The sequence below is a fragment of the Pituophis catenifer genome, unplaced genomic scaffold (genome assembly GCF_029215685.1).
Source record: "Pituophis catenifer annectens isolate HBS135680 unplaced genomic scaffold, rPitCat1.0.hap2 SCAF_4, whole genome shotgun sequence".
NCBI lineage: Eukaryota > Metazoa > Chordata > Lepidosauria > Squamata > Colubridae > Pituophis > Pituophis catenifer.
This window is the reverse complement of record NW_027256884.1, coordinates 127,130,593-127,151,314: the sequence shown is the minus strand read 5'-3', so window position 1 is coordinate 127,151,314 and position 20,722 is coordinate 127,130,593. Positions and strand designations below refer to the sequence as shown.

Below are 20,722 nucleotides of genomic sequence, written 5' to 3'. Positions count from 1 at the left end.
AGCTACCAACTTCAATAAAGTGGGTGTCATTAGTCCATGATCCGGACTAATGAACCCAAGCCAATCAGAACTCTTAGGCCAAGCTCTTCCTTTAAGAACTTCTTTATTGGGTACATCCTTTTGGCACGATCAAATGGCAAACCAACTCTAAATGTTTCTCCTGGTTTCAATATAATTAAAATAGGCCAATTGGGTTAATTGGTGGGCTCTCCTCCCTGTCTCTATCCACCACCTGCAGAGATGACCTTGGTTCTCAAGAGAAAGTTCTGTGTTTTGTCTAGCATTTCATCCTCCTTGCCGTTCCCCACTCCGTGTGGCAATTGAGGAATAGAAAAATGGCTTCTGCCAGGTTCGATTCAAAGATGACGGTAAGTTGTTTATAATCAGGGAGCTACTGCAGTAAATTGGCATTGTCGTTTAGCTGTCTCATTCTAAAACAGAGGGCCTGACCTGGGGCATTCACATTGCAGCACTGGTCAAAAGGGCCCAGCAGAGATTATACTACCTGAGACTTCTCCGGAAACAACAGCTGAATGAGAAACTGCTGGTGACCTTCTACCACTGCACCATAGAGAGTATTTTAACTTATTGCACCTGTGAATGGTTTGCCAATTGCACAGTGGCAGATAGGACAGAGCTCCAGAGGGTCAACGTCATTGCCCAGAGGATCATGGGCTGCCCTCTCCCCTCCTTGGAAGAGCTTTATAGCTCCCGCTGCCTTAAAAAAGTTCAAAACATTCTTAAAAGATCCATCTCATCCTGGGCACCCTTTTTTTTTTTGAACTATTACCATCTGGCAGACGGTACAGGATCATAAAAACAAGGACAAATAGGCTAAAAAACAGCTTCTATCCCAGGGCAATAACCATATTGAATTCTACGATATAGTGCAACATTGGGTTTTCAATTTCAATTATATAGAATGTAAAGGATGTATGCTTGTGCTTTTATTTTTACAGTTATAATGTACACTGAAGACGGCATTTAATTTCGTTGTAACATGCACAACGACAATAAAGAAGTAAACTAAACTAAACTAAAAAGGAGAATATTTGTAAGTCGTGAGGTTTGCATGCTGGCATCATGGCACATATGGCACACCCTACTGAAATCCAATTTTTTTTTTTACTACTGGTTCTGTGGGCGTGGCTTGGTGGGCATGGCAGGGGAAGGATACTGCAAAATCTCCATTCCCACCCCACTCCAGGGGAAGGATACTGAAAAATCTCCATTCCCACCCCATTCCAGGGGAAGGATACTGCAAAATCTCCATTCCCACCCCACTCCTGGGGGAAGAATACTGCAAAATCTCCATTCCCACCCCACTCCTGGGGGAAGGATACTGCAAAATCTCCATTCCCACCCCACTCCTGGGGGAAGGATACTGCAAAATCTCCATTCCCACCCCATTCCAGGGGAAGGATACTGCAAAATCTCCATTCCCACCTCACTCCTGGGGAAAGGATATTGCAAAATCTCCATTCCCACCCCACTCCTGGGGGAAGAATACTGCAAAATCTCCATTCCCACCCCACTCCTGGGGGAAAGATACTGCAAAATCTCCATTCCCACCCCACTCCTGGGGGAAGAATACTGCAAAATCTCCATTCCCACCCCACTCCTGGGGGAAAGGATACTGCAAAATCTCCATTCCCACCCCACTCCTGGGGGAAGGATACTGCAAAATCTCCATTCCCACCCCATTCCAGGGGAAGGATACTGCAAAATCTCCATTCCCACCTCACTCCTGGGGAAAGGATATTGCAAAATCTCCATTCCCACCCCACTCCTGGGGGAAGAATACTACAAAATCTCCATTCCCACCCCACTCCTGGGGGAAGGATACTGCAAAATCTCCATTCCCACCGCACTCCTGGGGGAAGGATACTGCAAAATCTCCATTCCCACCACACTTGGCGGCCAGCCAGATGTGGTATTTGCCGGTTCTCTGAACTGCTCAAAATTTCCACTACCAGTTTTCCAGAACCTGTCAGAACCTGCTGGATTTCACCCCCTGGCACACCCTCACTGATGCTCATGGAGAGATGTCCTTAAGAACTGTTGTAACGTCAAATGGTCACTAAACGAATAGCTGTAAATTGTGGATTACCTTTATTCCATCCCTCCTCCTCTTAAAATAGTCCGTCTTACCCCTGGGGCTTGTTAGGGTGGCTTCGGTTGCTTTCCCTCCGTCTCCGCAGTGGGTCTCATCGAACGGAAGGCACTGGTCTCCTGTCCCGGCTACCACTTCCGAGTTCTTCACAATGTCTTTGATCACCGTCGTCGACTTGATCTTGAAGATGCGACGGCTGCTGGTGTCAGAGAGGTAGATGGATCCAGAGGTGGGATCGGCGGTCAGGTAATATTTATGAGCTGGGCTGTGACTGCAAAATCGAGGGCGGAAGGACCCTGTTTAATCTCTCGCATAACCCGAAAGCAAGAACTTAACTGCGAATCGCGGCACTGCGAAGTCCCCAAAGCCAACGTAGTAAGCAAAGATGCGACAGGTGGGAGAACCGAAGGACGGAAGGATTGGAAGACCTGATTTCTGCACAAGCCGGAGCGAAAACTAAACCTGGTTAAAAGGAAGTGTGATCTGAGGGGTCCTTGGTGCTCTGTGAGCTGTTTTGTTTTCTTGCAGACGTTTTATTACCCAACTAGGGAACATGATCAGTGCTAGGAGGGAGTGGGGTTTATGGAGTGGAGGAGGAGGACGATTGTGGGGTCCTTGGTGCTCTCTGAGTTTGGTGGTTTTCTTTCAGACGTCTCACCCCCCCCCCATGCTCCCGCACCTGCCCCCTGCGCATGTGAGCCCCCACGCATGCGTGTGTGTCTCCCACATGCGCCCCGCCCCCTGCGCATTCCAAAAATCAGCTGGCCAGCAGGAGGCGCGCACGCTCATGAGCAGTGGAGCTGAGCTGGGTGACGGCTTGCGTGCCTGCCGAGAGGGCTCTATGCGCCAGCTGTGGCACGCGTGCCATAGGTTCGCCATCATGGCCCTATACCGTTTCAGACAAATGGCCGTCCAATCAAATGCTTAGAAAGTTACAGTGTTGAAGCGCCTCCAACTTCTGAAGTCAAGTTGCTCCACTGATTAATTGTTCTAAATTAAACTAATTTCGCCTTGCTTCTAAATTGCTTCTCTCCTTGATAAGTTTCCATCTGTTGCTTCCTGTTCTGCCTTTAAGTGCTTTGGAGAATAGCTTGACCCCCATCTTCTTTGTGTAAGCCCCTCAAATATTGGAAGGCTGCTATCATGTCTCCCCTAGTCCTTCTTTTCACTAAACTAGACATACCCGATTCATCTTCTTTTAACGACTGCATAATCCCTTGCGGTGTGGAGTCGGGGCAACTGAATGGAGCTGAGTGTTTTACTGGCCGGATGCCCTTCCTGTCACCAATGCAGAGTTTTGTTCAGCAGATACATTCTCATTGTGCCCAGAGAGAGAAATATCTGCCTCTACCTAGGATCGAACTCACAACCTCCTGATTGTGAGGCGTGACCTCCACCTCTAGGCTGCCACACCATTCACTAGACATACCCAATTCCAGCAACAAATTCAATTCTTCATAAAAACATCTTGACGTTTTGCAACAAACGAATAAATACTGATATCCCAAAAAGACTCCTGAATTAAAAACACCATGGTGCAGAGTTGGTAGCGCAAGAGTTCAAAACTCAGGAGAGGGGAGGCGTGGCATCGTGATCTAAGCCCCGCCCCTTTCACAAAAAAGGGGAAGGGCTTAGTTTGTGACGCCCCTTGCAGATTTGGAACTCGGGACTTCCTGTTTTTATTTCCTTTGCATTTCACCCGTTTGCTGCTCAATATGTTACATTATCAAGGTAGGATCTAAAAAAAAAATAAAATCCATTTGACCCATATTCCTTTACCAATTGGCAGCCCGGAAACCTTAAATCACCTTTATAAAGTACGACGACAAGAAAAGGGGGGGAAAAACAGAGAAGAGCATGCAACGTGACAGCGAAAAGGAAACCCACAACTGACCAGCCAGTGTCTTACCTATGCCTGAAATCTTTATTTCTGACAGAAGAGCAGGAACGCGGAAGGTAGAAGAGAAGAAGGAAGGAGGAGAGAGAGAGAGAGAAAGAGAGAGAAAAAAGGTTAGAAGTTGAACTCCGAGCCCGGCGGCTTAGGCTGGAAAGTTGACAGTAACAAACACACAAACTCTACAAGGCAGAAATAAATAAAAGAGTTAACAAATTGATCCTTTTCGAAGAGCAAGAAACTTGTTGGAGAAAACCTGTCGCGTCCACTGATACCTTCCACGAGGGGAAAAAATATATCAAAAATATATTTGTTCCCTATGACTATCATTAAGTGTTGTCCCTTATGATTCTTGACGAACGTATCTTTTCTTCTTATGTACACTGAGAGCGTATGCACCAAAGACAAATTCCTTGTGTGTCCAATCACACTTGGTCAATAAAAAATTCTATTCTATTCTATTCTATTCTATTCTATTCTATTCTATTCTATTCTATTCTATTCTATTCTATTCTATTCTATTCTATTCTATTCTAATAGTTCTATTTCTATTAATTATTATTTTATTCTATTCTAATTATTATTCTATTCTATTCTATTCTATTCTATTCTATTCCTTATTCTATTCCTTATACTATTCTATTCTATTCTATTCTATTCTATTCTATTCTATTCTATTCTAGTCTAGTCTAGTCTAGTCTAGTCTAGTCTAGTCTAGTCTATTCTAATAGTTCTATTTCTATTAATTATTATTTTATTCTATTCTAATTATTATTCTATTCTATTCTATTCCTTATTCTATTCCTTATACTATTCTATTCTATTCTATTCTATTCTATTCTATTCTATTCTATTCTATTCTAATTATTCTATTTCTATTAATTATGATTCTATCCTATCCTATCCTATCCTATCCTATCCTATCCTATCCTATCCTATCCTATCCTATCCTATCCTATCCTATCCTATGCTATCCTATCCTATCCTATCCTAATTATTCCTTTCCCTTCCCTTCCCTACTTATTTTCAGGGGGGAACTTATTTTAGTTCATGTGCTCAAAAGCCCAATTGGGTTTATTATCAGGGGATGTCTTATTTTAGGGGAAAAAATATATCATTTGTCCGATGCTGGCTGGTTGAAAATATAACGTAGTTGGATTGTTATTATATAAATCCATTGTTGTGTTATTGTGTCTTCTCTTAGAGAGCATGGCCTTCTCCATGCCGTAACTCAAGACAAGCAACAAGTGGTCCTTGGCTTAATGACGGTTCGTTTAGTGACCGTTCAAAGTTATATCGGCAGTGAAAAAAGTGACTTGTGACCGTTTTTCATGCTTACGACCACTGCAGCACATCCCCCTAGTCGTGTAATCAAAATTCAGGCATTTGGCAAAGTGACTCATACTTATGACAGTCGCAGTGTCCCGGGGTCACATGATCCCCTTTAACAATCATCTGACAAGCAAAGTCAATGAGGAAGCCCCGATTCATTTAACGAACATGTGACTAACTTAACAGTCGCAGTGGTTCACTTAATAACTGTGGCACGGAATGTCGTCAAATGGGGCAAATCTTGCTTAACAACTGCCTTGCTTAGCAAGGGAAATTTTGGATTCCGTTGTGGTCATAAGCCGAGGATTATTATAGTTTCTTCTATGCATTTAGTCCTCAACTTATGACGACAATTGAGCCCGGCATTTCCATTGCTAAGTGAGCTTTGGCCCCGTTTTGCAACCTTTCTTGCCACAGTTAAGTTAGTAAAATGGTTGTTAAGTGAATCTGGCTTCCAGATTGCTTATCAGATGGTCGCAAAAGGTGTGACCCCAAGATACTGCAATCGTCATAAATATGAGCCAGTTGCCAAGTGTCTGGATTTTGATCAGGTGACCATATGAATGCTGCAATGGTCATAAGTGTGAAAATGCTCACAAATCACTTTTTTTAAAGTATTGCTGTTACCTCAAACAGTCACTAAATAATTGGTTATAAGTCAAAAAGAGAGGGGGCGAGAAGGAGGGAGGAGGTGGGAGAGAGAGGGAGAGGGAAGGAGGCAGGGAGAGAGAGAAAGAAGGAGAGAGAGAGGGAGGGGGAGAGAGGGAGGGAGAGAGGGAGGGAAGGCGAGAGAGAGGGAGAGAGAGTGGGAGAGAGGGAGAGAGGGAGGGAAGGAGAGAGAAAGAGTGAGATGGGGAGAGAGAGGGAAGGAGGCATGGAGAGAGGGAGGGAGGGAGAGAGAGGGAGGGAGAGGGAGAGAGAGGGGGGAAGGAGGCAGGGAAAGAGAGAGGGAGGGAGAGGGAGAGGGAAGGAAAGAGGGAGGGGGGAGAGAGAGGGAGAGAGAGGGGGAGAGAGGGAGGGAAGGCGAGAGAGAGGGAGAGGGAGAGAGAGTGGGAGAGAGGGAGAGAGGGAGGGAAGGAGAGAGGAAGAGTGAGATGGGGAGAGAGAGGGAAGGAGGCATGGAGAGAGGGAGGGAGGGAGAGAGAGGGAGGGAGAGGGAGAGAGAGGGGGGAAGGAGGCAGGGAAAGAGAGAGGGAGGGAGAGGGAGAGGGAAGGAAAGAGGGGGAGAGGGAGAGAGAGGGAAGGAGGCAGGGAGAGAGGGAGGGAGGGAGAGAGGGAGGGGGAGAGAGAGGGAGGGAGAGGGAGAGAGAGGGGGAGAGAGGGAGAGAGGGAGGGAAGGAGAGAGGAAGAGGGAGATGGGGAGAGAGAGAGGGAAGGAGGCATGGAGAGAGGGAGGGAGAGAGAGGGAGGGAGAGAGAGGGGGGAAGGAAGCAGGGAAAGAGAGAGGGAGGGAGAGGGAGAGGGAAGGAAAGAGGGGGAGAGGGAGAGAGAGGGGGGAAGGAGGCAGGGAAAGAGAGAGGGAGGGAGAGGGAGAGGGAGGGGGGAGAGAGGGAGGGAAGGAGAGAGGAAGGGAGGGAGGGAGGGAGGGAGGGAGACTATCCTGAATGTTTATTGTAATTTTTTTTTTAAAGTCATGGAGAGGCCACTTAACTGCCGGACCTTGGAGGGCCAAAATGGTTGTTTTTTAAAGCTTTATTGCACAAAAGTTGCCTCAGGAGAAAAAAGAGAGGGAAGAAAAGAGAGACGGCCAAACCAATGTTTAGGCTGAGCTCGGTAGCCCCGAACAAGCATGACAAAGCTCGCCTTGTTGCCATCTTTGTGAAACACCCCCCACCCCCCACCCCTTTCAAACTGCTCTTTCGTTTCTGAATTCCGGGCGTCGTTTCTCCATCTTGGCTGAAGTAAGGTTTTCCTCTCTCAGGGAACACATGTGGAGAAAGGCCCTGGAGGAAAAACCATTTTAAGCTCTCCAATTCACATTTTCCCCTGGATGGCGCCCAGCCCAAGCCAATCCGACCAGTTGGCTAGGTTTCTTCAACCGAGCAGAAAATGAGCCAAAATATGGTTAGTCCTTGACTTACGACCACCATTTTGCTCTGTTGCTCAGCGAGACCGTTGTTAAAGGAGGTTTGGCCCGTTTTACGACCTCTCTTGCCACAGTGGTTAAGTGAATCACGGGCCGTTGTTCAATTAGTCGCACGGTTGTTAAACTTTCCCACTGACTTCGTTGTCAGAGGGGTCGCCAAAAGGGGTCACATGACCCCAGGACACTGCAACCGTCATAAATTTGAGTCAGTTTCCAAGCCTACCCTTTCCGCACTCCTGTTCTGAATGGCTCATGGCCCAATCGTGGGCCGCAATCTGGGGGTTGGGGACCCCACTTCTAGTCTTGCTCAAGCAGGAGACCCTATACCAGTAATGGCTAACCTTTTTGCTATTGCGTGCCAAAAGCGTGGGGACACCCATAATTCAATGCGTCCCACCCCTCTGCGTATACGTGCATGACCCCCCCCACGCTCCCCCCATTTTTGGCACACGTTAGGCCTGGTAGGCCCATTTTTCGCTCTCCCCCAGGCTCCAGAGCCTTTCTAGGAGCCTGGGGAGGGTGAAAATGGCCTTCCTCCCCCCCCAGAGGCCCTCCGGAGGCTGGAAACGGCCCATTTGCCAACTTCCGGTGGGCCCGGAAGGCCCAAAAATTAGGTGGCTGAGCTAGGGCAACGCTCGTGTGCCACTTGTGGCATGTGTGCCATAGGTTCGCCATCATGGCCCTATACCATTCCAGACAAATGGTTGTCCTTGAAAACCTCCAGTGATAAGAGCACCCACAACTTCTGGTGGCAAGTCGTTCCACTGGTTAATTGTTCTAACTGTCAGGAAATTTCTGCTTAGTTCTAAGTTGGTTCTCTCCTCGATTAGTTTCCACCCATTGCTTCTTGTCCTGCCCTCAGGTGCTTTGGAGAATAGCTTGACCCCCGTCTTCTCTGGGGCAGCCCCTCAAATATAAGAAGACTTCTATCATGTCATCCCTGGTCCTTTTTTTCATTACACTAGACATACCCATTTCATCTTCTTTTAAGGCCCCATAATCCCTTGCGGGGTGGAGTCTGGGCAACTGAATGGAGCTGAGTGTTTCCTGGCCGGATGCCCTCCTGTTGCCAATGAGGAGTTTTGTTCAGCAGATATATGCTCATTGCCCCATGTCCTTCCTTTCATCAAAATGTTTCATTTCATTTCGACCCAAAACATTTTGTTCCTGCTTCCATCATCTGAGAACATCACCTTGAGGGACACAGAAGCAACTTAAGGTCACAAGATGCTGGTCATACCTTAACTCCAAGATATTGGTGACATTCCCCGAAGGGAAGATCCTTCGGATATAGTTGAAGTCTCCGACATACAGGCTGCCGTCCGAGCCGCAGGTCAAGGCAACAGGCGCCAGAAGCTTGTTGCCGTCAGCCAGGCCGTTGCAACTCGGGCAGGAGATGCTTCTTCGGCGTCCATTCCCCATAATGCTCCCTATAACCGGGGGTTGCTGGGAGATGAACTGGTTTTCCCCATTTCCTTTGTGCAGGATACCTGGAGGGCAAACACAAAGGTGATAGGCGGAACTTTGCAACCCAGAGACAGCTCCGACGGCCCTGGATGTTACAATCAAAGAATTCGATTGCTCTTGGCAATCGGCGTGTGGAGGAAGTCCACAGCTTTATAGCAATTAGTTTAGTGACCTTTCGAAGCCTTTTTTCGGCACTGAAAAAAGTGACTGATGAACATTTTTCAGACTTAATGACCAGAACAGCATCCTTACAGTCCAGAGGTGGCATTCGTATCGGTTTGGGCGAACCGCTAGCGGCCACTGTGGAGGGGTTGGGCCCGCCCGCCCTCCCAGGCGTAATGACGTTCTATTTAGCCACGTTTTCAACGCTGGGCGAATGTGCGGAAGGCGCATGCGCAATCAAAGTGTTAGCTTTGGAAGCCATATTAGGCCGGAAGCTTCCATGCTGCCACCTTCTTCTCATGTGTGGGGAAAGTAGGAGGGGGGATTTAGTAGAGGGGTTGTCTGTAGACATAATAGCATTCTTCCTGTTGGTCAAGGTCAGGGAGATCCGGTATCTGGAGAAGGAGTAGTTGGCGTGAAGTCTCAAGATCGGACGGACGGTGATTGGAGCATGAGATCGACTGAGGAGTGAGGGGATGGTTTTGGGGGTTTTGATTTACTGAGGGAAAACCCGGATCTCTCAGATTCAGGTTTTCCCAGATGTGCCAGTTTACCTATTCTAGTAAATAGGACTTTGAGAAATGCTTGCTTCAGAGTCTTTACTCGGAATTGGGGTTTCGGCAACGCTGACACAAAGTGCATGTACGGAAGGCGTACTCGAAGCGAGCGTGCACGCATGTGGCGAACCAGTGGTAAGAATATGTGAAACCCACTGCTGCCACAGTCATGTAATCCCTATTTTTCCTGCTATTTGCTTTTGTATTTTCTTCGTACGTTGTAACATAAACTAATTTGAAAAAAAGTAATTCAGCTTTGATCCTAAAAGCCATCCAAAGGAGATGGGTGGTTAAGAGATATGAAGCATGTATAAAGAGACTGTTAGGAAATGGTTATTTGTCGATGTCAGCACTTCAAGCTGCATTTACTCTAGCGCTGACATAAGAAGGAGAAGCGGAGGCGTCTGGAAAGGGACGTTTGACTTTTCACCTACTTATTTTCCCTGGAGATAATATCCCCTAGGACAGTGGTCCCCAACCTTTTTATCGCCGCGGCCCGCTGAGCGCGCGCAGGGGTGGGGGCACGGCCCAGGAGCTTTTGCGCACGGCCCATTGCGCACGGCCCAGGAGCCTTTGCGCTGCAGCGTTTATGTCCCCCGGCCGCTGCGCGGCCCGGTGCCAGGTACTCCACGGCCCGGCACCGGTCCGCGGACCGGGGGTTGGGGACCACTGCCCTAGGAGATGGGATGGGAGGGGGGAAATTCCTTTGAGCTGGAGCGGTAGATTAGGGGTAGAATGACTTGAAAGATGGCCAATGAGTGCAGGGGAGTGGGGAACGGAAAGGCAGGGTTTTGGGTCTGGAAGTCAGTGTTGGCTTCGATGGAGTCGGATTTTAGAATGTCGCGCTTAATAAATAGGAGTTTTCCTTCAAAGACTTTGTTTGAAATGCAATTTATTTGAGACGACCTCGAAACCTGACAGTCTAACTAGTTGGTCAGGCAATATATAAACCAACAATGTATGTTTGCAGTCAGAAAGGTATTATATTGCTTTAAGACTGTATTGCATCATCCTGTATCCTGATTGGCTAAGATCTGTAGCCAATGTACTTAAGGGAAGTCAGGATCATGGCTTGTGTGGATACTACACCATTTTACCTGCTTATTTGCTGTTACTCTCTACCTGATCTCTCTGCACGATCACTGTTTGATCATAGCTACATGTTGCTTTCTACTATTTATTGAATGTTTTGATATTGAACTTGTTCCTGTTTTGAAACTCAAGAAGAACTGTTTTATTGTGTATGACTACAACTGGTAAGAAGACTTTGTACTTGAAATATCCCTGGATTGATCTTTTAACTCTCGTCTTATCTGTGTATGACTTGGATTGTTTTTGGACTTTGCTTTACTTTTTCTAAAAGTAAAAGACCACAACAACTCAGTGTGTTTGTATGTTGACTGTGATTGTTCACAACCACTCCCAGTCGCTTTTCATGCGTTTACTCAAAGGGTACTCTGCTCAATAACCCACAACATCAGTTATGAGCCAAGAATATTCATAACAGAGATGAACAATCAAAACAAAAAACGTACCACTTTGGATGTTAAGCGCATGATGTTTGTCCAGAGTCCATCCTCCAAGTTTTGAAGCGTCTATTTCGTAACCTTGGAGCACCGCCGTCCGTTTCTCCCACAGGATCAAATCCGGGCACGATTCGTATTCGTATCCCACTGAGACTGGGAGTGCGAGAGACAGAACGAGAATGAGAACGAGGAAAGGAATGAAAGGAAGCAGCCTATATGAACAGCTTTCAAGCAGCGTCTTTAAACAGAAATACCGAAACGTGACGCGGATTAGCTATGAAAAGGGTTGACTCCGATCCCAAGAAAACAAACGAATAATAAACGAAAGAAAATAAATCAGATTCAGCTAGGTCAACACACTTTTATATCCCCCATCCCAAGGAAAGTACAGGACTATCGTATCTGGGCATCCAAAATTCAGACAACCACTAGATGGTAGCAGGGAGTCAAAACCTTTTTTGTGTCTCTTTGCTGCCACCTTGTGGTTGTCTGAATTAAGCGGCTTGAATATAGTAACTGTATGAAAATCTCAGGTGGGAAGCAGAAACCTTCCTAGGCAAGGGGTTCCACAGGACAAAGGGAAGGACCAGAAACCACTTCCACAAGTGTGGTTTTGCCATCAGACAGAGGTTGGCCAGGACTTTGCAGAAAGCTATCTATCTTGGTTATGAGTTGTGGGGCAGGTAGGAGACAGAAAGAATAACAGAGTCGGAAGGGACCTTAGAGGTCTTCTAGTCCAACTCCCTTCTCAGTCAGGAAACTCTATACCATTTCAGAGAAACGGTTGTCCAATCTCTTCTTAAAAGCCTCCAGTGATGGAGCACCCACAATTTTTGGAAGCAAGTCGTTCCAAAATTGTTCTTACTGACATGAAATTTCTCTTTAGTTCTAGGTTGCTTCTCATCCTGCCTTCAGGTGCTTTGGAGAATAGATTGATTCCCTATTCTTTGTGGCAGCCCCTCAAATATTGGAAGATTGCTATCATGTCACCCCTAGTCTTTTTCATTAAACTAGACCTCCCCAATTCCTGCAACTGTTTTTCGTATGTTTTAGCCTCCAGTCCCCTAATCGTCTTTGTTACTCTTCTCTGCATTGTTTCAAGAGCCCCAACATCTTTTTAACATCATGGTGACCAAAACTGGATGCAATATTCCAAATTTGGCCTTACCAAGGCCTTATAAATTGGTACCAACCCTTCACGCGACCTTGATTCTATCCCTCTGTTAATGCAGCCTAGAACTGCGTTGGCTTTTTTAGCAGCTGCAGCTGCCAAAGGCAGATTATAAAAATGAGATCTTACCAAAGACTTCCGATAACCCATAGACCTTTTGATTGTAGACATCCGTCTTGTCCCAGATGAAGTAATAGGAGAGGTCGGGAGCTGCCGCGAACCACTTTCTGAAGAGGCGTCCTTCCACCGCAACCATGAGGTGGACTTTCATCAGGTTAAAAGGGATGGTGGGATGGGTTAAGCTGATCTTCAGGACCGACTTGTAGCCAGAAGTACGGCTGCTCAGGTAGCTTAGCTTGATTTTAGTCCCTGAAATCTTAATCTCTTCTTGTAAAGCCTGGAGATTTCAAAAAAATTAAAATAAAAATCAAATAGAGAGGATCGCTGGTTTGAAAGACGGTTCAAAGCAGTGGTGAAATCCAAATTTCACTCCTTTGTCGGATCTGCGCACCTTCCGCCGCGCTCTTAAGACCTTTTTATTCCACCAGGCGGGCCTGGCCTAATCTTTTCCCTCTTTTTAATTACGCAAATTTTAATTGGTTTTTTAAATCTGGATCTGGATGGGGAGGAACAGGCTCAGGCTCAACCCATCCAAGACCGAGTGGCTGTGGTTTCCGACGTCCCGATATAGTCAGCTAGTGCCATCGCGGACTATTGGGGGCGAATCATTGGCCCCCATGGATAGGGCTCACAACCTGGGTGTCCTCCTGGATTCACGGCTGTCTTTAGAAGAGCATGTGACGGCTGTGACCGGGAGGATTTTTCATCAGGTTCACCTGATTTGCCAGTTGCGTCCCTATCTAGATCGGGACTCCCTACACACAGTCACTCATGCCCTCGTTACCTCTCGTCTGGACTACTGCAACGCTCTCTACATGGGGCTCCCCTTGAGGTGCACTCGGAGGCTCCAACTGGCGCAGAGCGCGGCCGCGCGGGTGGTGATGGGAGCGACATGGAGTTCCCATGTAACACCTCTCCTGCGCGAGCTGCACTGGCTCCCGGTGGTCTTCCGAGTGCGCTTCAAGGTTCTGGTTATCACCTTTAAAGTGCTCCATGGCTTAGGACCTGGTTATTTACGGGACCGCCTGCTACCACCAATAGCCTCCCACCGGCCAGTACGCTCCCATAGAGAGGGGCTCCTCCGGGTGCCGTCGGCCAAACAATGTCGGCTGTCGGCCCCCAGGGGGAGAGCCTTCTCTGTGGGGGCACCTACAATTTGGAACGAGCTCCCCCCGGAGATACGTAGGATCCCGGATCTGCGCATCTTCCGCCGCGCGCTTAAGGCTTTTCTATTTTATCAAGCTGGCCTGGCCTAAATCTTCCCCCTTTTTAAATGTGGAAATTTTAAATTTTAAATTCGTCTTATTTATAGGGTCATGGGTAAGGCGTTTTAAATTGGGGAGCCATTTTGGATTTAATTCTGTTTTAAACGTATTTTAATGTTTATATTGTATGTTTTTTAATTTTGGCTGTTCACCGCCCCGAGTCCTTCGGGAGAGGGGGCGGTATAAAAATCTAATAATAAATAAAATAAATAAATAAAATAAATGATTGGGGTTTTAATATGTTTGGGCCAAACTTGTTTAATTCGATTTTACTTGTTTTTTAAATTTTGTATTTATGTATTTTTACTGTTTGGCTGTTCACCGCCCTGAGTCCTTCGGGAGTAGGGCGGTATATAAATTAATTAAATAAATAAATAAAATAAATTGTTATCCTCCTCCTACCTGCAATCCTCACTCCCTGCTATCCCTGATGATGACAGCTTCTTAAAATGGCAGTAACCCTGCTGACTCATCCTCAGTTCATTAACTTGATTTAGAAGTCTTACAATGGCTGGTCAGCTTTAAATCTTCATTACCCTGACACCAGTGGTGAAATCCAATTTTTTTTACTACCGGTTCTGTGGGCGTGGCTTGGTCGGCATGGTGTGGCTTGGTGGGCGTGGCAGGGGAAGAATATTGCAAAATCTCCATTCCCACCTCACTCCAGGGGAAGGATACTGCAAAATCTCCATTCCCACCCCACTCCTGGGAGAAGGCTATTGCAAAATCTCCATTCCCACCCCACTCTGAGGCCAGTCAGAGGTGGTATTTGCCGGTTCTCTGAACTACTCAAAATTTCTGCTACCGATTCTCCAGAACCTGCTGGATTTCACCCCTGCCTGATTCTCACTTTTTTTTTTGCTGAAAAACCACATTCTTTTGTCCTTGTCAGCATTCGGCCATGAACTGACATGCTTTTGAAAGTGTGGAATTTTAAATCTGGGATTGCGCGGACACTATTTCGAGCAAAGGAGAGACACGACAGATGTTGGTCCCTGAATTCGCCAAGGGTGGCCCACATCTGGAAGCATCTTTGCAGTTCCATTTTCTTACCTGGATTTCTGGCACGATGGGGCCTCGTTCGGAACAGGAGCTGGCGAAGGCGGTCAGCGGAGTGGGGGAAACCACAGGGTTGGGCCGGGCAAAGTTGCTCAGGTCACAGCTGGGGATGTCATTTTCTTCGTGTCGCATGACGATGGTCTCCATGACGAAGAAGTGGTTCCAGGGCAGCCAGAGGGTGTGATCCTGAGTGATGAAGGGCGCCCGCTCGAAACGCAGAACGATGGCTATCCCGCCGTTCGTGACCAGGTCAAAACTGTGTGGACAAAAAGTCAAGATTTTTTGTTGTTGTTTTTTTAGAGGAAAGAAGAGCTGTTGATGTCGGTGAAGGAGGGTGACCTTGTGGTGACATTTCCCCTTAAAAATAAATAAATAAGTAAAGGTAAAGGTTCCCTTTGCACATACGTGCTAGTCGTTCCTGACTCTAGGGGGCGGTGCTAATCTCCGTTTTAAAGCCAAAGAGCCAGCACTGTCTGAAGACGTCTCCATGGTCATGTGGCCGGCAGGACTAAATGCCAAAGGCGCACGGAACGCTGTTACCTTCCCACCAAAGGTGGTCCCTATTTTTCTACTTGCATTTTTTTACCTGCTTTCGAACTGCTAGGTTGGCAGAAGCTGGGACAAGTCACGGGAGCTCACCCCGTTACGCAGCACTAGAGATTCGTACCGCTGAACTGCCGACCTTTCGATCGACAAGCTCAGCGTCTTAGCCACTGAGCCACCACGCCCCAAATAAATAAATAAATAAAGTGATTCTATTTTGGCCAACTGACAGGGTGGATTTGAACTCAAGCACAAATGCACCATTAAAAAAACCACCCCCACATAAATTAAGAAAAGTATTTTCTGATTTCTTTTACAAAGCAGTAAAAAGGAGTAATGTTTTGTAAAGAAAACATGTTCCGAGATGGAAGGCTATAGATTCAACCTTGATAAATTTTAAGATGCATAGACTTCAGTTCCCAGAATTCCCTAGCCAGCACCCTGGAAGCTGGAAATCCACCCATGCCGGCTGAGGAATTCTGGGAACTGGAGTCCACCCATGCTGGTTAGGGAATTCTAGGACCTGAGACCCAACCATTTTGGCTGGGGAATTCTGGGAATTGAAGTCCACTCAAGGTGGCTGGGGGATTCTGGGGGCTCAAGTCTATCCATGCTGGCTGGGGAATTCTGGGAGCTGAGATCCAACCATTTTGGCTGGGGAACTCTGGGAACTGAAGTCCACCCATGTTGGCTAGGGAATTCTGGGAAGTGAAATCCACCCATGCTGGCTGGGGAATTCTGGGAATTCCCTGGAATTCAGAGACCGCATATAAGGAGGTCGTGTTGTGGTCCGCCAGCAGCCTGCAGAGCTGGCAGTTGAGTCTGACAGTGAGGAGGCTGGGGAGGGACATGGGCCAGTCCTGGGGTCTGGGGAAGGCTCGGACGAGGGAGGCAGAAATGGGGCCAGGGCTATCTGGGAGTGGTGCGCGGACTCCGGAGCTTCCAGAATCGGATATCAGAGAGGCAGAGGAATAGGAGGAGCCTGTTCCTAGTGTGCGCATGCTCAGGGCTGCCAGAAGGCAAGAACAGCTAAAACAAAAGGGACAACTTGGGAGTAAGGCCTGGAGATGATTGGCCCCTCCCATAAGGCTTAAAAGAGGAGCAAAGGCACTGGGTCCTTTGCAAGAAAGCAACATTGTTAATTCTGTTCCCAGTCAGTATCTCTGTTTGATTCTGGATTCTGTGTGGCTTTGCCAAGTAGGTCCTTGGCAGCGTGTCAAGGGAGATAAACTAAAGGTTGGTGATTATCCTGAAGAACTTCTCCGGAAGGACTTGTTTTGAAACTAATTGGGACTCAGCTGTGAATGAACGTAATTCACAGCTGTTGCAATAAAAGAGGTTTTTGGGACTACTCGTGTGTTTTAATGACTCAGGAAGCACAACAGGCCTTCTGTGAGGCACGTCTCATTCACAGTCCATCAGACAGGACCTCCTTAACGGTGGGCCTAATTTATTTCCGGTCCATGAAAATAAAAACAAAGCAAGTGAGCAACAGAGTACAATTCAAGTAGGAAAACACTGGCTGTTTTTTTAATAACCCGGGTTTCTGGCACGCCAGCAAACTGAAAAGCACTGAAGCCTCAAGGAAGACATTTTAAACAGTTAGTTGACATTTGGCAAAGTGGCAAGCCAAGGATGGAGAACTGAGCAGAGCTGCAGTGGGAATTGCAAAAAACAGATAGGCAGTCCTCGACTTACGACCCCAATGGAGCCCAAAATTTCCATTGCTAAGCAAGACAGTTGTTTGGTGAGTTTTGCTCCATTTTGAAACCTTTCTTGCCACAGTTGTTTAAGCGAGTCACTGCAGCTGCTAAGTTAAGACACACGGTTGTTGAATGAATCTGGCTTCCCCATTGACTTGGCTTGTCAGAAGGTCGTAAAAGGGGATAACGTGATCCTGGGGACACTGCCACCGTCGTAAATACGAGCCAGTGTCTGAATTTTAATCGTTTGTGACTAATCCAGCTGGCTTTCAATGGGGGAAGCCGGATTTGCTTCACAACCACGTGATTCACTTAAGAACAGGTGTAAAAAGGTCGTATGATAGGACATGACTAAACCCGCCTCGCTTAGCAACAGAAATTCTTGTCCCTATTGTGGTCGTAAGTTTGAGGACTACCTATAATATTTGCAAAACTCTCCTCCTAAACAAATCTCTGTGTCTGAATTCCGGGATAAGCTGAGATATGCTTCTCAGGATATAAAAAATATAATATAAATCATATAATTTTATCGTATTTTATCCATATCTTAAATTATTGCATTTTATTCCATTTTTCATCTTGGATTGTATTTTATTCCAATTCCATTTTAAATTGCTTTTATCTAATTTCAGTAATAATTTGTTTATTTATATACGATTATTTATAATTAGATTCTGGATTAGTTTCTGGTTTATTTATAAATTATTATTTATAATTTGTTTCTGGAATGGCCCACTTTGATATGGCCCAAGGGCTAATCAATCAATCAATCAATCAATCAATCAATCAATCAATCAAAACAACCACTTGACTCCAAGACACGAAGCGCAGGCAATGAATTCCTCGGAAGTTCGAAAGGCAAGAAAAAAAAAAAAACGAAATGAATTTCAGGTAGAGTCAGTATAAAAAGAAAGTACACCATTAAAGTAACGGTTAACTGTTTTATACCTCTTCAATCTAATCAACAATAAAATTTCTATATAATCTTATCTAACCCAGTCCAAGAAACTGAAGTCAATTCAAAGCTTAACTGCTCAACTTCCACGTCAGGTTGGAAAAAAGGTTTATTGCTGAATTTATTTACTGCTGAATTCTGGAAATTTGACATTATCCTGTAGTCTCTGAGGAGAATTTTTTTGCACAGTGTTGCCGACTCACTGGTTCAAAGCAAAGGGTCATTTTTTATTGCCTGACAAAATGGATTATTCTGTTGGGACAACGATCGGCTTGACAAAGGAAGGAATGTTTTCCTGCAATTTGATCGGAATCCTTCAAGGCCTAGTTGTTTAAACAAACCCTCCCAACACTCGGACTGGTCTTTGTTGCTGTGGCTGTGCAGATGTTTCCAAAGTGTTGATGTCTGTAACAGCCGAAAGAAACTCCCATTCTCTGAGATCTGGAGAATAACAGAGTTGGAAGGTTTCCTTGGAGATCTTCCAGTCCAACTCCCTGCTCAAGCAGAAAACTCTATACCCGTGATGGCGAACCTATGGCACGCGTGCCATAGGTGGCACACGGAGCCATATCGGTGGGCACGTGAGCGTTGCCCTAGCTCAGCTCCAGCATGCAATCGTGCGCCAGCCAGCTGATTTTCGGGCCTTGCGGGCCCACCGGAAGTTGGGAAACAGGCTGTTTCCAGCCTCCGGAGGGCCTCCAGGGGGGTTTTTTCGCTCTCCCCAGGCTCCAGATGCTTTCTAGGAGCCTGGGGAGGGCGAAAACGGCCTTCCCCAGCCCCCGGAGGCCCTCCAGAGGGTGAAAAATGGGCCCACCGGGCCCACCATGCCATCTTGTGCCAAAAGTGTGGGGAGCGCGGGGTGTGTGTGTCACGTACACATGCACAGGAGTGGGGCCCATTGAATTATGGGTGTAGGCACATGCGCGTGCAACCCCCCCATGCTCCCCCGTTTTTGGCACGCAACGGCAAAAAGGTTAGCCATCACTGCTCTATACCATTTTAGACAAATGTCTGTCCACTCTTCTTAAAAACCTCCAGTGATGGGAGCACCTATAACTTCTGGAGAGAAGTTATTCCACTGGTTAATTGTTTTTGCTGTCAGAAAATTTCTCTTTCATTCCAAGTTGGGTTTCACTTTGATAATTTCCCATATCTTAATAAAAGAATAACAGAGTTGGAAGGGACCTTGGAGGTCATCTAGTCCAACCCCCCGCCCAAGCAGGAGACCCTACACCATTTCTGACAGATGGCAGTCCAGTCTCTTCTTAAAAGCCTCCAGTAATGAAGCTCCCATGACTTCTGAAGGCAATTTCTGTTCCTTGGGTTGATTGTTCTCACTGTCAGAAGACAATTCCTCCTTATTTCCAGGTTGAATCTCTCCTTGTTCAGTTTCCATCCATTATTCCTTGTCTGGCCTTCAGGTGCTTTGGAGAATAGCTTGACCCCCTCCTCTCTGTGGCAGCCCCTCAAATATTGGAACACAACTATCCTGTCTCCCCTGGTCCTTCCCTTCACTAGACCAGCCAGGCCTAGTTCCTGCAACCGTTCTTCATATGTTTTAACCTCTAGTCCCCTAATTATTTTTATTGCTCTTCTCTGCACTCTTTCTAGAGTATCAACATCTTTTTTATAGTGTGGTGAACATATGATGACTTCTTCTTCATGTGTTTTGGAGAATAGGTTGACTTTTCTTGCAGGATACAATCTGGGTCGGTCACCAGAGGTTTTGTCTTCCGAGCTTTCGGACTTTCGAACCTCACGGAGCCCATCTTCAGAGAACTTCCCTCTAGCCCTTTTCTCTGTGACAACCCTTTAAATATTGGAACACTGCTATCATGTCACCCCAATCCTTTTCTTTGCTAGTTCTCTCAATCGTTCATGATATGTTTTCAGCCTCCAGTCCCTTAAGCATCTTTGTGGCTCTTCTCTGCACTCTTTCTAGAGTGCCAATATCTTTTTTGCATCATGGTAACCAAAACTGGATGCAGGATTCCAAGTGTGACCTTACCAAGGCATTATAAAGTGGTATTAACACTTCACGTGACCTTGATTCTATCCCTCTGTTCATGCACCCTGCGACTGTGCTGGCTTTTTAAAGAGAATAGAATAGAATAGAATAGAATAGAATAGAATAGAATAGAATAGAATAGAATAGAATAGAATAGAATAGAATTCAGAAATAGAATTCAGAATAGAATAGAATAACAGAGTTGGAAGGGACCTTGGAGGTCTTCTAGTCCAACCCCCTGCTTAGGCAGGAAACCCTACACCACTTTGGACAAATGGTTATCCATTTTCTTCTTAAAAACTTCCAGTGCTGGAGCATTTATAACTTCTGGAGGCAAGTTGTTCCATTGATTAATTGTTCTCACTGTCAGGAAATTTCTCCTTATTTCTAGATTGCTTCTCTCCTTGATTAGTTTCCACCCGTTGCTTTTTGTCCTACCCTCAGGTGCTTTGGAGAATAATGGATTCCCTCTTCTTTAGGGCAGCCCCTGAGGTATTGAGACACTGCTATCCTGTCACCCCTGGTCTTCCTTTTCATTAAACTAGACATACCCAGTTCCTGCAACTGTTCTTCATATGTTTTAGCCTCCAGTCCCCTCATCATCTTTGTTGCTCTTCTCTGCACTCTTTCTAGAGTCTCAACAATCTTTTTTTACATCGTAGGGACCAAAACTGGATGCCGGATTCCAAGCGTGGCATTATAAAGTGATATTAACACTTCACGTGACAGAGTCTGACCAGGTAAAATCGATACCAATGGGA

The 20,722-nt window shown here is 46.3% G+C and overlaps 1 protein-coding gene across 1 annotated transcript in view; it reads right to left on the bottom strand.

Moving 5' to 3' along the window:
- TENM4 (teneurin transmembrane protein 4) overlaps positions 1-20,722 on the bottom strand; it is a 326,501-nt gene that overhangs the window by 29,251 nt on the left and 276,528 nt on the right. Inside the window, 6 exon segments of the mRNA XM_070942973.1 lie at positions 2,152-2,384; positions 4,023-4,043; positions 8,666-8,915; positions 11,147-11,290; positions 12,438-12,705; positions 14,747-15,008. Of these exon segments, the coding sequence (XP_070799074.1) occupies positions 2,152-2,384; positions 4,023-4,043; positions 8,666-8,915; positions 11,147-11,290; positions 12,438-12,705; positions 14,747-15,008 (1,178 nt within the window).